This window comes from Squalius cephalus (genome assembly GCF_949319135.1).
Source record: "Squalius cephalus genome assembly, chromosome: 5".
NCBI lineage: Eukaryota > Metazoa > Chordata > Actinopteri > Cypriniformes > Leuciscidae > Squalius > Squalius cephalus.
This window is the reverse complement of record NC_137126.1, coordinates 21,490,606-21,507,800: the sequence shown is the minus strand read 5'-3', so window position 1 is coordinate 21,507,800 and position 17,195 is coordinate 21,490,606. Positions and strand designations below refer to the sequence as shown.

At 37.5% G+C, this 17,195-nt stretch overlaps 3 protein-coding genes and 1 long non-coding RNA gene across 6 annotated transcripts; 1 reads left to right on the top strand and 3 right to left on the bottom strand.

Moving 5' to 3' along the window:
- Positions 1-3,441: 3,441 nt before the first annotated feature.
- On the bottom strand, positions 3,442-11,191 carry LOC307158259. Its single transcript, XR_013821208.1, has 3 exons — positions 11,038-11,191; positions 3,918-4,057; positions 3,442-3,539 (listed from the first exon to the last, which is right to left on the bottom strand). It is a non-coding gene; the product is annotated as an uncharacterized lncRNA (long non-coding RNA).
- Positions 5,342-10,828, bottom strand: mblac2 (metallo-beta-lactamase domain containing 2). The gene is made up of 2 exons (XM_079870682.1): positions 10,223-10,828; positions 5,342-9,020 (listed from the first exon to the last, which is right to left on the bottom strand). Exons 1-2 carry the CDS (start codon positions 10,662-10,664, stop codon positions 8,635-8,637), a joined length of 828 nt encoding a protein of 275 aa, XP_079726808.1. The 5' UTR covers positions 10,665-10,828; the 3' UTR covers positions 5,342-8,634.
- polr3g (polymerase (RNA) III (DNA directed) polypeptide G) lies at positions 9,995-14,417 on the top strand. Of its 3 annotated transcripts, none has more exons than XM_079870685.1 (8): positions 9,995-10,006; positions 11,432-11,561; positions 11,738-11,867; positions 12,198-12,266; positions 12,339-12,398; positions 12,478-12,536; positions 12,661-12,789; positions 13,427-14,417. In XM_079870685.1, the coding sequence occupies exons 2-8, from the start codon at positions 11,451-11,453 to the stop codon at positions 13,511-13,513; spliced, it is 645 nt and encodes a 214-aa protein (XP_079726811.1). In that variant the 5' UTR covers positions 9,995-10,006; positions 11,432-11,450; the 3' UTR covers positions 13,514-14,417. The 3 variants fall into 3 exon arrangements, with proteins under 3 accessions (XP_079726811.1, XP_079726810.1, XP_079726809.1); XM_079870684.1 differs by lacking the exon at positions 9,995-10,006 and adding an exon at positions 10,860-10,953; XM_079870683.1 differs by lacking the exon at positions 9,995-10,006 and having other exon boundaries at positions 11,332-11,561.
- lysmd3 (LysM, putative peptidoglycan-binding, domain containing 3) lies at positions 14,354-17,195 on the bottom strand (the record flags this gene model as incomplete). Its single annotated transcript, XM_079870681.1, has 3 exons — positions 17,065-17,195; positions 15,939-16,213; positions 14,354-15,007 (listed from the first exon to the last, which is right to left on the bottom strand). The coding sequence occupies exons 2-3, from the start codon at positions 16,203-16,205 to the stop codon at positions 14,354-14,356; spliced, it is 921 nt and encodes a 306-aa protein (XP_079726807.1). The 5' UTR covers positions 16,206-16,213; positions 17,065-17,195.

Here is a 17,195-nt window from a genome sequence, read left to right as displayed (position 1 = left end):
ATATATAAATAACACATTTTCTTAAATATATATATGCATGTGTGTGTATTTATATATATAAAATAATTATACTCCGTACACAGACATAAATTATGTAAACACAAACTTTTATTTTGGATGCGATTAATCGCGAATTTGACAGCCCTAATATATATATATATATATATATATATATATATATATATATATATATATATATATATATATATATATATATATATATATATATATATATATATATATATATATATATATATATATATATATATATATATATATATATATGAAGAGTTCAGATGCAAAAGCCTCTAAGTGCCATCTGACATTTTCTTCTAGAATGATCATTTTTATGAAGCTCGTATATTTAAGTTCAGTAATTTCACTTAAATGGCAATGAAAATTACCTATTAATTGCCATTTAAGTGAAATTACTGAACTTAAATAAACGAGCTTGATAAAAATGATCATTCTAGAAGAAAATTTCAGATGGCACTTAGAGGTTTTTGCATCTGAACTCTTCATATATATATATATATATATATATATAAAATGGAAGCCAATGGTCACTAGAGCAGCATGATTCTGGATAAATTGAGAATCACAATTTTAATTTTTTAACGATCGAGATAACGAGATACCGAGATAACGATTCTCCCATGATTCTGAACAGACACCTAATCAAAAATAACATTTACTAGAGGTTCTGACCAAATTTTAATTGCTGCAGTCAATTAATTAATGTTTAATTAATTTGAATGAATTACTTGGTTTTGAATTGAATAAAAAAAAAAATTGGGTTTCAATGAATGATTCAATGACTCACACACAAATACTTCACTTGTTTCATAACTGGATGAATCAGTGTTTGATGATTGATTTAATGATTCAATGACAAATTACAAATACATTTAACGGTCACTTGTCGCCACCTATAACCATAGAGTTGAGTTTAGTATTCTATCATCAGTGTTTATATCAAAACTGTAAACTTTTATCCCAGCATCAGTGTTTATATTTGAACTACAGTATAAACTTTTATCCCAGTATTTCTATATTAATTTGAATTATTGTAACACCGAAATAACAATACTGTGTGGTCGAAAAGACTGTTTGTGAAGCCGTTTCATACCCATGTATGACAACTACAAACGCATATTTGAATGTTCATGTGTGATTTTGATATAGGTTTAATAGACAGGTGAATCGTTGTCATTTATGAATGAGATCGCGTGGGTGTTTGAATCAAGATCGCGATCTTTTAATGATTAATTGTGCAGCCAAAACTATGTGGCCACCAACATTTATTAATTGTGTTCTGCAGAAGAAAGAAAGTTATATAGGTTTGAGAAGACATAAGGGTGAGTAAATGGTGGCAGAGTTTTCTTTTTTATGTGAATTATCCCTTCAACAACAACAGTCCTAGTTCATTGCAGGAGCCTTTTGGTGAGAGATCTACATTGAGAGGTAGTGGAAGTCCAGCAGCATAAAGCATGATCCCTCATTCCCTTTTCATGACATGATCACACTCCTAACTTCTGGAGCGAGGCTAAAGTGAATCCAGGCTAAAACCACTATGGAAGTTTCTTGTCACAAGCTGTCAGACAACTCAAATCCTCATGACAGAAATCGTCCCGTCACCCAATACCCAACTTTCCAAATTTGCTGCCTAAACCCAAAGCTCTGTTTAACCACATCAACAGTCTATGCTATGAATATTGCAGTTACAAGTGTGTATAGTGTTACTAGTGTCTGTCTACTGTCTAGCATGGTTTGCTCTATAGGTTCTAGACTTGTTGCCTGTTTTTATTGTATATAGCCGTAGGTCTAAAAGGTCTGCTGCTGGAAACTCAGCAGACAGATTTGACATCACTATAGTCATAATCCAAATGCATGCCTTTAACCCTTTGCAGTTCCTTCGACATAGTGCTGCATATAATGTTGAGTAGCAGTCCAGTGCAATATATATATAAATTGACTAGTCTGTTTTAAGGAAGTCCTTTATAATTAGGTTGCATAAAGTCCACATAATCCCTGTTTCTTAGAAAGGTACGTAAAGTATGTAGGTTAAAGTATGGCCCTTCAATAGGGTACCTAACATATTACACATTATATAAATCAAATACACACTTCAGCACACAAAACTGTGTTTCGGTGAATCCACCTTGACTTGCAGCTCCGCATTCAAAAATTTAGTGCGATTTAGATTAGAAATACTGTAGGTGTGCAACATCTAGTTCATGGCGTCCAACAGCATTTTTTTACTACTGTCACCATTTCAAAAAGCAGACATCTGATCACAGAGTCCTGACAGACACCCAGAGTGAGTACCACACCACAGAGCATAAAATACAAAATCCGGAGAAAATAAAGTCCTGGGCTGAACCTGAAATCGCCCCCGAAACCCTCATTCACTATTCCCTACGTTAGTCCACTAATTCTGTTCACTTGAAAGAGTGAATGAAAAAGAGAGAGTGAATTCGGACAGCCGTTGATTGTATATCGGTTGTACACTTGTTATTGCAGTGCAATGTGGAATTGAATAAGTGCACTCAATAACGTCTATGGTTTCAGTAACACTATGATTTCGGACTCCACTACAAATGGCTGTCCCCTTAAATAGTGCCATATTTGAGGGTATGGGGGCTTTTAATCCCTCTAAAAAAAATCACTATTGTTCAAAGCAGATTATTTGTCTTGCAGACAGTCTTTCAATAAATGAAGAGACAAAACTTTTCTGAGAAGGTTTTACCATGCTAACTGTTGGCAAGCTAAAGCATATCATGCAAAATGCTCTCAGATTTACCTGACAATTGTCTCACCACCAAAACTGTTAAACTAAATAGCGTCAGATCATGTCTTCCTTATTGTGATACATCCAAGTGAAACAGATTATCGAAAAAAGAAAAAAAATATAGAGCTTGGTTCTATTCCATCGGTTGTTGATTGGATGGAAGCAGATCTGAATGCAATATTGAACACAATTGTAAGAAAGGGGCGGGGTTTAAGCAGACCAAGGGTGCGTCTCAATCAGTTCAGTAGTCAGGGCACTGATCAGTGAGTCGGTCATTTTAAGGGCTGTCTCAATCACAAAATTCTACCAGTGCACTGAAACGTTCGATCCCTAAAAAGACAATCGCTAGACAGGTAATAGACATAATCTAGTTAACATTTATCATTTATTTATAGCTGAAATATTGCATGTATATGTAAATAAATTATTTATCATAATGTACTTTAAATAACATTTAAAAATAATGGCAGAAAGATATCAGTTCTTTTGTTGTTCATAAATACCAGTAGTGATGTTGTACAATGAGGACGTTGTCATGTTGCCGGAAATAGTCATCACTCATCAGTGTCCCAATGTGTAGTGGTCCTTACTGTCCTTACCAGTCCTTACTGTCCTTACTCCCGAATTCATGTACACGATTATACTGATTCATGACCCAGGTAGTTAGAGAGCTGATTGAGACGCACCTTAAATAATTGGTAAAGTCTGGGATAGGTCACCAGAGAGAAGTCTGTTGTTTCCCTGGAATCTTAAAAAAAAAAAAAAAAAAAAAAAAAAAAAACATTTGCATTGACCAATCGTTCACAGTAAGATGAACAGCATGCGTTTAGAAACTAGATGAATTTTAATTTCACGTCTTTAAATTGACAAATAGGACAGCTCATGGTCTGTTAGACATCAAGGACATGTGAATGAGAAGGCCATAAGAGATCTGAAAGACTAAAACAAAATTGTTTCAATGAGTATGTGTATTACTTTGGAGGAAGAGGTTATCACATTGCTGCTGTTGCACCGCCAACCATTAACCCAAAAAACCTGCAGCAGCCAGGTCATATTAAGGCTCCGTTACCACCCTTTCGCTCTGATAATCTGCTGGTGATTGGCACTTCCCTATTCTCCCCCTCACCTCGGCCCTTCCCACACGTGTCATCTTGGCTCGCCGGAGGGCAGATAGGGGCTGTCAATTAGCAGATAATGTAGGGAGCAGCTGAATGTCAAACAACGCTTCCCCAGCGGCGACCACGCATCAAATGTCCGTCTGGCTGCCTGCGGGATACAATGTCTTGTTACTGAAGTGGGGTTAGAGGGAAAAACAGCCAGCGGGAGGAGAGAAAAGTTGACGAAATCTGGCACGTTAGTTACAGGCTCTCTATCACTTTCACTAATGCAAGATGGCATTATAGTTCAATTGTAGGTTCACGAAGTGACGTCTAGAATCACTGTGGCATTTGTTTGGGTTTTCCTTCCCATGTTTACAGTTTCGGTTTGGTATTTTCAACTGTTAACTTTCTGGTAAATGTTCATGAATTTCTAGTTTCAGGGTACATACAGTATAAACCATTCAAGAAGCCTGATGTGATGTTTTTAGCATGAGAAAGGATTCAAATCAAACCAAAAGGACAAAATACTTTTTACAAAATACTTTTTTTTTCCCATGTCCATCATGTAGGCTGACCAAAATCTAATCAAGTTTGTATGTGAATAGAGCCTGGATTTCCCTTTTCTCCTGGAACCTCCTTCATCATTTCATTTGAGCCCTATCACCTTTAAAAATAACAGTAACCACCTCTTGTAGGTCAAGTCAGACAAATAGTCCCCTGGATATAATTAGCCATCTGTCAACAACCATCAATTCATCCTGACTGAAAGCCGTGTCAAACAGTACTGTGGAATTTCAACCAGATCCATGACTGCCAAACGTATGCATTTCAAAAGACACACTGTCAGGACAAAACTTGGCCCAAAAAATATTTCAAGAGATTTGTAAGGAAATTAATGTCACATCCAATCCATCATTACTAGCCTAAGGGGATAAGGCTTGCGGTTAACTTAGTGATATGTGAGAAAACGTCAAGTTTTTAAAAAGAAGGACGTGCCAACTTATAAATTTAGAGAATTTTAAAATGGAGGGTTTGCTGCCAAATAGCACTGACCTCAGTTTGATGCTCAACTACTTCAGCGCTCTATCTCCAAAGCGACTAGTAATATGCAGGCATAACAGGGTCAATGTCTCCATCTTGTGGTCATATTCCTTTTGCTCAAAGGGGCAAAATACTAATATCACAGTGAAATTCTCTCTTAACACATTGTACAACTACAAATGAAATAAGCATAAATGAAATATCAAGCAACACAGAAAGAGAAGAATAACACAGAGACTCAAACTATACAGAATTGAAAGTGAGTATATTGTTAAACAGGTGCCTGGCTATTACAACAGCTGTTGTCATGGCATTGCGAGGTATTCATTTGTTTACTCTCCAAGAGGCACTAAAAATAGTGTTGCATGTATAGCTCTGCTCATTTTGCCTGGATTCAAGGGATTCCTGAGCAGAAACATAGTGCACATATACTGTACAAGCTCACTTCAACTGTAGATTCATAATACATATATCCATGTCCATCACATTCACACAATTCTACTCTCCTTTTATGATACTAAGTGAAAATGACATTTCAGCAGTTATGGAAATTACATCAAAATAGTTAAGCAGCATATTATAGTTTGGCAACATAAATGAGTGACTTGATGTCAGTCATTCTCATAGCTTCCCCAACGTCTCACACACTCACAAAACATGGTATTTTCACATTTGAATACTAAAGAGGAGGGCTTAACATATGTCAGATTAAACTAAGGCAGTGACTTACTCAGAGGGGAAAAAAGCCTCATACCACAAACTACTACCGTCACCCACACTGACTTCTGTGCTTCAATATCAAAACTACTAATACAAATAAATCACAATTATTGTGCAGTTTGCAAATAAGCACACAGCAAAGAGAACTACTTATATGGAGGCAGTGTTATGGAACTAAACCAAACAAAAATCACAGTTCAGGCATCTTTCTGTCAAGGCTAGTCATTTTTCCTGACTAATATTCTGCTGAAAGATTATGATTTTGTTTGCAAGCAAAGCACTTCGATCAAATACACAACACAAACCACTCTGGGCCTATAGAATAATAGAATGATGCTGCGTCCATTCATGCAGTGCTACATCAATATCTCATGCAGAGACTTCCATAGAGACAAGTCAATAGTATGCAACTAATTCACTTTAACTCCCAATTTAGCTAACAAATTGACCTAAAACTGATCAGATCACTGTTGATTGGAAGTGTAATTATGTCAGCTTAGCTACAAAGTGCCTTATTGGGATTTTGATCTTTAAAAATACCATCTGTGGACAAGTCTCACGATTAAACCAAATGTTAATGAAATTATTTATTAAAGGTACAGTGTGTAATTATGTAATCTGCGTTGTTAAATTAAGGTTGATAGCATTGGTAGTACATCCAGATAGATAGCATTACTGTTTGTCCCAATCGGACCTATCTATGATTTTCCTGAACTCTGAACTGAATCCATGAAGTCTGACCTTTTCTTGCCAAGTGAATGCGTGACTGAGTTAACCAATGACATTGGCTGTGGGGTGGAGCTTGCGTTTAACTTGTTTGGGGTGAGGGGAGGAGGGGAAACATTGCTATATTCTTAGTTTTCATGTGATATCACACAGAAATGCACACCTGGAGGGAAAACAAGGCTTACTGTAATTTTTACCAGGTTTGCACTAATTACTAATGTAGTAAGACAGTGATATTAAAAGACAAAATTCACTGTATGCCTTATTGATTATGCATACTATGTACAGGCTAGCAGATGAACTCAGAATATAAATGCAATGCACAGTTTCTCATTAAGCGTTTTCCCATAGAAAACCATTTTTTTAAGAATACACTAAGGCCTTGTCCACACGGACACGGGTAATTTTATAACCGTGACTTTTTTTACGCGGTTCGGCCGTTCGTCCACACGGAAACGCAGTATCACGTCACTGAAACCGAACATTTTTGAAAACCCCTGCCAGGATGAGGATTTTCAGAAACGCCGTTTGCAGTGTTGTCGTGTAGACAGTAAAACCGAGGTTTTTGCTTCTGATTCAGGCTTCTGATTGGCCAACGTGGCTTTACGATTAGGGTTATATCGCCGCCTGCTGGTGTGACATGCTCTTGACAGCACTTAATAGCGTGTTCTTGCGTTTTCATGTAGGCGGAGATTTCTTTGAAACCGAGCATGTGTGGACGGGATTTGTTTTTTTGAACGCAAGAGGAAAAACTCCGGTTATAAAAATACCCGTGTCCGTGTGGACTAGGCCTAAATCAGTGTTCTTCAACCCTGCTCCTGAAGGACCCCCAACACTGCACGTTTTCTTTGTCGCCCTAATCAAACACACCTGATTCAATTCATCAGCTCATTATCACATGGGTTAATGAGCTGATGAGTTGAATCAGGTGTGTTTGATTAGGGAGACAAAGAAAACGTGCAGTGTTGGGGGTCCTTCAGGAGCAGGGTTGAAGAACACTGCTGTAAATCATATAACGCTTTGCAATAATATTCTGGGCTCATATGCTCGCCTGTAGTATGCATCATTAACAAGGTGAACACTGAATTTGACCTTTCAACATCACTATTTAAGTACATTAAGGCACTTTTAAGTATTTTTCACATTAAGCGTTTTAGAATGTCCCACTGTTTTTAGTAGGGCTGGGATGATACACCTATCTCCCGATTCGATACTATCACGATACTTGGGTGCCGATACGATATGTATTGCGATTGTTTTAAGAATTGCGATTCTACAAGTATTGCGATTCGATATTGCAATATATTGTAATTATTTTAACACTAGACCATCGGGAAAAGTTCAATCATACACTTATACAGACTGTACATGATGTAGCCTATAAGATGAGTCATATTTACAAAAACAAATCATCACATCGTTCTGACTTTTATTTCAGAAGCATAATACCATACTACATTCTCTTGAATAAAAGATTTAATAACAAATACATTTTTTAACAGTCACTTGTCACGACAATGTAGGCTAATCGATAAATGCGTTATTTTAAGCACCAAGTTTCACCAAGATTTTGATCGCTATCGTAGACATCAGTGTTCATATTTGAACTTTAATATAAATTCTGGAAAAAATAATTGATTTTAGAATCATAAAAATAAAAAAATAAAATAAAATAATCGCGATAGCTAGGTGAATCGATTTTTTTCTCCCAGCCCTAGTTTTTAGTGATTTTTAGTGACTGAAGCAGGTACATTATATTGATCACACGTTCCCAAAACTTGCATTTTGTTCACATGTTGTTGTTTTTTTTCTTTCTTTTTGAGATGGAAAACTGACAGGCCTGTAATGAAGTTCTATGGGCGTTTTGCCCTCTATGTTTCCACACCAGTTACATGACTGAAATCTATGAATTGGGCAGCTAAAAATGCCAAGTATCCACAGTGATTATCACTTTTAGTGTTTTTTAGTAGTCTTATAAATGTCTTTACATATTAAGCTGGGATATAGAAGAAACTATTTTAATGGTGAAAATTACACACAGCACCTTTAAAAATATGGCAATGTCTACTGCTCTATTTGACGCTTTGATGGATATTTTGCAGCATATATCCCTCATTATTTTGAACCATGATCAACACAAATACTAGTATCAAACTGTGTATCATTAGCACACTGTATTACTCAGTGTTTTCACTATGCTCTATATTGAGGTCTGCAATGACATATGTTGTTGCATAGTAGTCTGGATCATAACTATTAGCAGGCACTTCTTGAATTGGAGGCTCGAAGTGCCAGGCTGGCGATAGACTTCACCACGCAGGTGGATGCTCTGTGGCAGGCGCCGGCACTAGCCATGTAGTTGGAGGCTAACCGGTGCAGCCGTTTGCTCCCGAAAGTGTTAAAATGGCCAGGCATGACCAGGTCAATCTCATCTTTATCGACCATCTCTACCAGCCTTTCGCAGCTACGGATGTAGTCGCTGATCCTGCTGTAGGGAAGCCAATCAATCATGGAACCATCATAGACCACGTCTCCACTGAACAGCATCTTGTTCTCCTTGTCATGGAGACAAATGCTTCCTCTGGAATGGCCCGGCATGTGGAGAACAGAAAGTTGCCGGTCCCCAAGGTTGATAACGTCGCCTGGGAACACAAGGAGGAGGAAGAAAGGAAGGAAATGTGGAATGTGGGAACTGGATATTGTCACTGCATTGCAGCACTGACACAGCAGAAGCTGTATCGACTGATGGACAAGTTATGAAAAAGAGAGGGATTTGTAACATACGTTATGAATAAGTAGCTAAGCTTTAGTTTATTATTACTACAGCTGAGATATCCTGGTCCAAGCCAGGTTTAAGTTTTAGAGCAAATATCTGTCTATTGGATATACTAACACACAGTGACATATCTGAATAAGGTAGCCTATGCTTCTAAACATCCACAAACATTTACAAAAAGGGTTAAAGGCACACGGTCTGTGTTTATCATAAATAATTCAGGATTCACACACCCTTTCTGTACTGACTTTTCATGACTTTTACAGTCAATTACTGGATAATTATGTTTTTAGTAATTATGCACTCACAAAGAGCAATTTCTAACTGATTAAATATTTCCAGCTGACTAATATATATATATATATATATATATATATATATATATATATATATATATATATATATATATATATATATATATTAGTCATATATAGTTTGGATTCATTCGTTCATTCGTTCATCAATTTCGTAAACTCACTATAGACATTTTCCATGATTTTCAGAGGCCTGAAAATCACACCTTTTAAAGGTTTTTCCAGGAGCATGGGAACCCGGACTCTAGCTTAAAGTCTATGTCACCTCAACATCTGAAGATACACTGTGAGGTGAAAGAATAATTTGTTCACTGAAAAACATATTTATATGCAGTGCAATTCATTGCATACTAGTCCATTCACAGAGAATAATGGGGGAGGAGGTCATATCAATCATGTGCGTTTTACTCAGAGCTTTACTCTGATTCTGCTGGGTTTCCGCCAATGGTCCACTAATGGTGTATCTCCACCATCAGGGAAATTATAAAGCCACATTAGACAGTGAGCTTGGTTTTCACTAACCACTGACATGTCTCTGGTGAGTCTAACATGATCTGATTTGTTTCGATCTTTCTCTAGCTCTTCAAAGATATTAAGCAAGGTTGCCCAAAATGAAGTCATGCAATGCAGTGCATTTTACTACTGTTATTGGAGTATATTAGGCATGAACCAAAATTAGCTAAATAATGCAGTTTGAGAGAGAGAGAGCCAGACAGACAGAATGGCAATTTAGCACAACAGTATAACACCCCACCTTCTTGTAATATATGGGTTGGCGTAACAGCCGTCACTCTATACTGTCTTGCTCGCCATCCAGGCGCTGGGTCCTCCACGATCTCTCGGTCAGATAACCATGTCACGGTCTCAAAGTTGTCACCGTTAGCCAGAGCATCCACCTCCGCCTTGTGCACGCCCACCTGTTGAAACTGATGCAGCCCGCCCGAATGATCAAAATGCACATGCGTGCCGATGGCTAACAGCGGGTTCTTGCGCTTCGAATCGTCCCCTAGCAGCCCTTTACTATAGATGTATTCAGGCAGACTCCGTAAACCCAGTCCGGTATCTATGACGACGTCCTGATGGGACCCGCGTATGAGCCAGATATTCGCCCTGTTCCCCGATTCATAAAAACGCTCTTGGATCCAAAACACGCCATTTTCCAGCGACTTATGCGCGTACCAGTCAGTCACCGACATCTCCAATACATTCAAGAGGTTATTACTGCATATGAGGATAAATGTATGGTTGTTAACCTATAATTTTGGTTTTAGATCTAGCTGCTTCAGCCGCAGAAAAGACGCTGACACCCTGTTCCGCAAGAGCAGCACGTCACCGAGCGTAAAGATGTGACGCGCTAGAGAGTCGGAATACTATTGGTCAGTGCGGAAATAGCCACCACCCAAATAATGCATATTAATAATATAAAGCAAGTGCACTTTAATTGCCTTCAGATGCTCATTTATATTCGTCTAAATGCTGAACAAGGTAAGCAATTGCCCTCCTGCAATGCGACCGCCCGCACCAGTGGTGCAGTTTTGGAAACAGTGCATGTTGTCATCATTTACTCACCCACAAGCTGTTTCAACATTGCTGTTTTCTTGCATAAAGGGAAGCACCTGTCCAAACAATTAAAGTGGATCCTCATTTATATGCTCCAAAAGCACAAAAAAGTCCCGTACGATAATATTCCAACTTTTCTGAAGTCATATGATAGCTTTGTGTAATAAACACTGATTTTTTTTTAAAGTTTTTAAAAGATAATCTTCTTCCGACCTCTTTCAATTAAAAATGAAGCGTGTTAGATTAACGTCGAACACCATTGGTTCTCACGAGTCACGTGACCTATCGCGGCGCAATCTATTTAAAACTACAGCGGGAATTATCCCCCAAAAAAAACAACGTAAAAATTATTATTATTTTGTCCATTATTAAATTGTTTCGTTCATCCAAACTTTTTTTTTAGGAATATTTGACTGACCAGAATGGCAGGAAAGGGCAGAGGAATAGCAGCATTCTCCTTCAACGTTGAGGCTCTAGGCCTCACCAGAGGGTCCATGCCTGAAACCCAGAGAGGGCCGACTCCACTCTTCCCTGTGAGTTATTCTGATCCTTTTTGTTTTGTTATTAAACTAATATTGTTTTCCACTGAACTTTAAAATGTGCTTCAGTAACATTAGAACATTATCCAGAAAGTCCTGCCTTTTGCTTTTTTGAAGTTGTTTTAGAGACATGCATTACAATACCTATGACATTATTGCATCTTTTACAGCAAATTGAATATAAACCAGGGCCTTTGAAAGCTGGAGAAGATGAAGACTACATGAGAGCACTGAAACAAGAGATGAGAGGACGAATGAAAGACCTCCCTTTTAACATAAAACCCCACACAGGAAAGGGAGGTGAGTGGTAGCCTTTATTTAATTTTAGTAACATATAATACCTAATGCTTCCTACTAGGTGTTTTATGATTTCTAAGATAATCATATTGTAAAAGTAGATGAGCACTGGGGGCAATAGGCTATCACTGACCTTAAGATATTAAATCTATGTAACCATGTTTAAGTGAAATACTATAACTGATTAGGGATATTTTACCTTGAACGTTATTATTTTCATTATTTTATTTTAACCATGTTAATTCAAGTAAGAAATGTTTAGAGGTTAAATTAATTGTATCTACTGTTTTAAAGTGTTTGCCAGTGTGCTCTGCTCACCAGTATAATTCACAGATGTGGAGAGGTACAAAGAAAAATACACAAAAGAAATAAAAAAAATTGAAGCTGGCGATTGGACACCAGGTATTGCAAGAATCGCGTACGATTACAATTTAAATGGACTGATTTCAGATAAATTATAGGCTTGATTTGTAGATTGGAACAGTCTTCCGAAGGAGCTGAAGCCACAGAAGAAGATAATTAAGAAGAAAATAGGTAATTTCAAGAAATGCAAATCCCTCTTTAAACAAACTGCAATTTTTGAATGACCTGTAAACAACTTGAATATGTACAGATAAGAAATTCGCAAAGATATCAAGTAAGGACAAGAAGGAAATGCTGAGTAAACTGGATGTGAGTTCATGCTATATTAATCACAATAAATTGCTACACTATTCACGTTTTCTATCTTGGTTCACCGCAAACATATACAGTATATTTGGATTGAGCTGTTGTTTCACTTGTGCTTGTTTTTCAGGAACTTGAGAAGAAGGGGGATGTCAAATCAGATGAGGAGAATGAGGAGAAGGGAAAGAAGAAAGAGGGTGAGGAAGAAGAGGAGGAAGAAGAAATTGAAGGAGAATATGATGATGAAGAGCTTGAAGAGGTAAAAGATCTTACTAATAACAATATTCTTTCTACGTTAAATAAATCTTAATCGACAGCATCTGTAGCATGTTGTACATTACCACAGAAACAAATTAAACTTCAGTGTAACTTTAACACTTAAATGTTGCTTAAGAATGAGAGAGAGATATAATCACAACCAAATGTGTCCATGCAAAGCTATCTGCTTTTTAAATGGAAAACTTCTTTGTGCATGGATTTTTTTCATTGTCTTGTCCATTAGTTTGTAAAATAAAACAGTTCTAAAGAAAAAAAAAAATCTATCTGTGCTAAATTTATTTATTTGTTAATATGTGTGTCCTATGTACCTGCCAGCAACCATATAGTTGTTTGCTTTTCATTCTGTGGTAATCAGCAACATTCTATAGATGCTGTTGGAGCTTATGGCTGCATGCATTTAACCTAAAACATGTCATCAACAGTAAAGTGAACACCCAAGTACCTGCTCGATAGATCTAACATGGTTTCAGTTACTGAGAAAACGATTTTGGTGCTACTGTTTTGACAGCACAGAGCATTTTACTACATAGTGTTCATGTTTGAATAATCTATACATAGTGAATGTCCAACTAAATTCCAGAGTAGTAAAAACACTCAATGATCGGACTTTTTCACAGGAAAACGACTACATAGCAAACTACTTTGAAGACGGTGATGAATACGGGGGAGGAAGTGATGACAACATGGATGAAGCCACTTACTAGCAATAAAAAATGCTATCACTCATTAAAAAAAGTCTATCATACAAGAGAACTAAAGTGTATTAATACATATAAAAGCACAAATTTAGTAACACTTCATGTCTTCCAAGAGCAGTGTTTTATAAGTATAAAAATTATAGATAAGTTATATAGATAAATTACTAAACTGGTATTAAGCAAAATGTTCAAATGCCAAAAATAATTAGGAGATTTAGATACTAAAATATAATTCCTTTATTTTCAACCTGCATCTACAGTCTACAGGATGAAGGCACGTACTGTTCAAAAGTCAATCACTGAACTCCATGATTCATAGAAATGTTTGCATCTCTGCTACTGGAATGGAATTGAGCACATGCGAGAATATTTTACAAATCATGCCTGTGCTCTTGCTAGAAGAAAACCAGGAAGCCATTATGGTTCCATTTTAAGTTTTGTTTTTCTTTACAAGCAAAGTTTAAAAATTAAAACCAGCAACTTTATTAGCATCAGTTGCAATACTGAATCTGGATTCTACACTTCCTAAAATAAATTAATGTGTTTATTTCCCTGACAACCAGACAGTGGCAGCAAATGTCTTAATGTGTCATGTTTGCCGTCAAGGCAAACAACGAGCTTAATAGAGGTACAGAGCTATACACTGGCTCATGAGTGACAGACAAACAACAAAAACAGCATTTAACTGTGCAAACTGCATCAAGGAAATATGCTGACGGGATTGGAATCATTTCTTGATTACTTGATCCTTTCACGCTTCAGTTCAACTTCGTTTTTAAAATGTGGTTCCGCTTATACCATCCATAAATGCCTCCAAATGAATTCCCTGGTGATCTAAGTGCTCCTTTACGTTTCCTTTTTGTGCTTCACAAAATGTTGCTGTTCAATAGCAGGCTGTAGGTGAGAGTCTTGGTGAGAGGCAGCATTGGCCCGTGGTAACCCATGAGGCTCAGCGACGGCTGGCTGTGTTGGTCCAGGCCTGATGGAGTCTGTGGTGGTGTGGTGGCTTACATCTGCTTTCATCAAAACTTCATAGTACAACAGGTAAAAAACAGGTGTAACAATTCCCACGACCAACATGATGGCCACTGCGGTCCACCATCTCATTCCCCAGTCAGCCCCATAGTACGGGTCTTTCTTATGGGCCGGTCTGCGCTCGGGGTCTCCCAGCAGCGGCTGCTCCAGTGAGGACACCACCTCGTTCAGGCTGTTCCTGGAAGGGGCAGATGACTTGACGAGAAGTTGAATGTCCTTGTCCTTCTCCTGCAGGAAGCACTCCACGCTGTCCACAGATGAGGAAGAGGATGAAGAGTCCAAGGGAGCTCCAGAAACCTGTATTTCTGTGATTCTGCGAGTGCTGCAGGGTGAGCTGCTTTTGTGGGGAGTGGTGGTGTGAGTTTCTGTGAATGAGCTGAACTTTCTCACAGGGATCCGTATGGACCGCAGCGCAAAGAAGTCCTGCTCAGTTAGAAGATTGTTGGCCCGCTTTATGTCTGCAACCTGAGAACAAACAAGAAAACAACAAATCAGTATAACATATTTGGGTAGCTATTAGGAGGCAAAACGGCTTTACGTTTTTATATATCAACATACATGGAGCAATGTAAAAATATACAGAGCTGGATGTGTCCCGAATAAGATCAGGAAGAACTCATTATTATAGGGTGTAATGTGAAGCTGAGTTTTGTTTGCTGCAGCAAAGCTACGTCATGACTTGTGTTGTTAATACAGAATTCTACTTGCGTGATTAGGTGTGACTAAAACACAGATTTTACACTAGCTACTAAAACACTAGTTTTTGTTTTGAGACGTTACACTTCAGTTTAGCATGCTTTCGCACCAATAACAGGCTTATTGATTTCAGAATAATCATTTTCACTTTGGTCTATCTAGTTCTTAATAAAAATATTTTTTTAATTAACTTAATTACCCTAAAACAGACATTACCACATGGTTATTAAAGTCGTGATGAAACGGAAGTAGCCTCATTAGATCTTTTTTTCCGATTGTGACATACAGTATTTACATGTGTAGATTATTGGAAAAAAAAATGTGGGTCTGGACATCCACTGGTTGTTGATTAGCTTCTAAAATGTAAATGTCACAAAAGTGTAGGAAAATGAAAGCAAAACTTGCAGAGGGAGGGTTTAAGCGAACTAAATAATTAGAGAAGGCAGGCATAAATAACAAGAGAGAGAAGTGAGTCCAGTTATGACATTTTGATTAAACATTGAGGTAAAAAAAATATATCTTAAAATTAAACTGATAAATTGTTCACAATAAGACCTATAACATGCAGTTTTAGTTCAAGCCAACTTTAAAATAAAATAAAACATATTATATTTCTATGATTTTGATCATAATGGTGACCTTACTATAAACATACTGAAAGAAAAAATAGTAAGGGAACAACAAGGAAACCCTGACTTACAGTACAGAAATATTGCAGAGAAATACTGATCAGCGTATCTCCCTCTTTTATGTCCCTTATCAAGTATACAATATCGTCCTTGCGATCTGTAGATGAGCTGTGCCTGCGATGCCTCTCCCTGCCTCTGGAACGCAGCTCAAAAGTCTCTCCATCCTCCTCCGAGTATTCAGTCTCTGAGTTGTTCCCAAAAGCGTACGTGTAACCACCTGTGGGTGGCTGCACTGTGGTTGCAAACTGGAAACCATTGTGCTGGTTCCTTCCAGTCATTTTTCACTCTGAAAAGAACAAAAGGCTAATGAATGTTGTTTAACAGGTGTGCATCACAAAATGTACTCTCTGTCTGAGGTCATTGGATTCCTTTTACTGTGGCAAATTAAAAAACAGATAGTGATGTGTGGGACATTTAGATATGGGTGGATATCTAATAGACTGTAAGCACACCAAATGTGCTACGCCGTGTACAACGGCTAACACTGCTGATAAGATAAAAATTCACCCTTGGCCGATGTTGACAGAAGCTATTTTAGGATTTTCCTAGTCTTGAAAGTGCATAAATATTAACTGTCTCCTGTGAACTGTATTTCTTACGTGGCCTGGCACGCGCAGGTAACGTTGACTAACTACCTAGGTTAGCTAACTAGCAGCTACACATCTTTTAGCATGTAAAGATGACTTCACAAGACAAGACCAATTTTATTCAAGAAACAAACAATGACACCTGGCCAAACAGCGTTTATTCACATGAAATAAACGTTAAATTGTTGTTTATCGAATAAAGCCACTTAATGGGGTTTATAGTATAACGTTAACGTTACCCGTAGATGCTAAGTAGCTCAGTTAGCATATTTTAGCAAATGCTACGCAAAACACCAACTACAATATCGCCATCTGGAAAATAATCTCTTGGAATACAGAATGATATAGCAGTTCATGTAAGAATGTATCACTAAGTTAATAATATGTAATATCTTGAAATCCTCATTAGTAAACAGGGTCGATAATCTCGTGCTAATGATGCTAACCAAACTTTACATCAACAAACGGTGATTTACTATCTAGACAAATTTCAGCTAATAAAACTACGGCGCTAATTAAAGCTTCTGTTGATCATTTTGTTGAGGTTTACCTGAGAAACGAGTATGGTCCGCTTGACTTTAGTGATTAGGCCATTCTCCAGTTTCCTCTATGTGCCTCATTACTTCTGCTGGATTAACGTTACTGGAGACAGAGACGCCACGTCAACAGTGATGCGTGAGC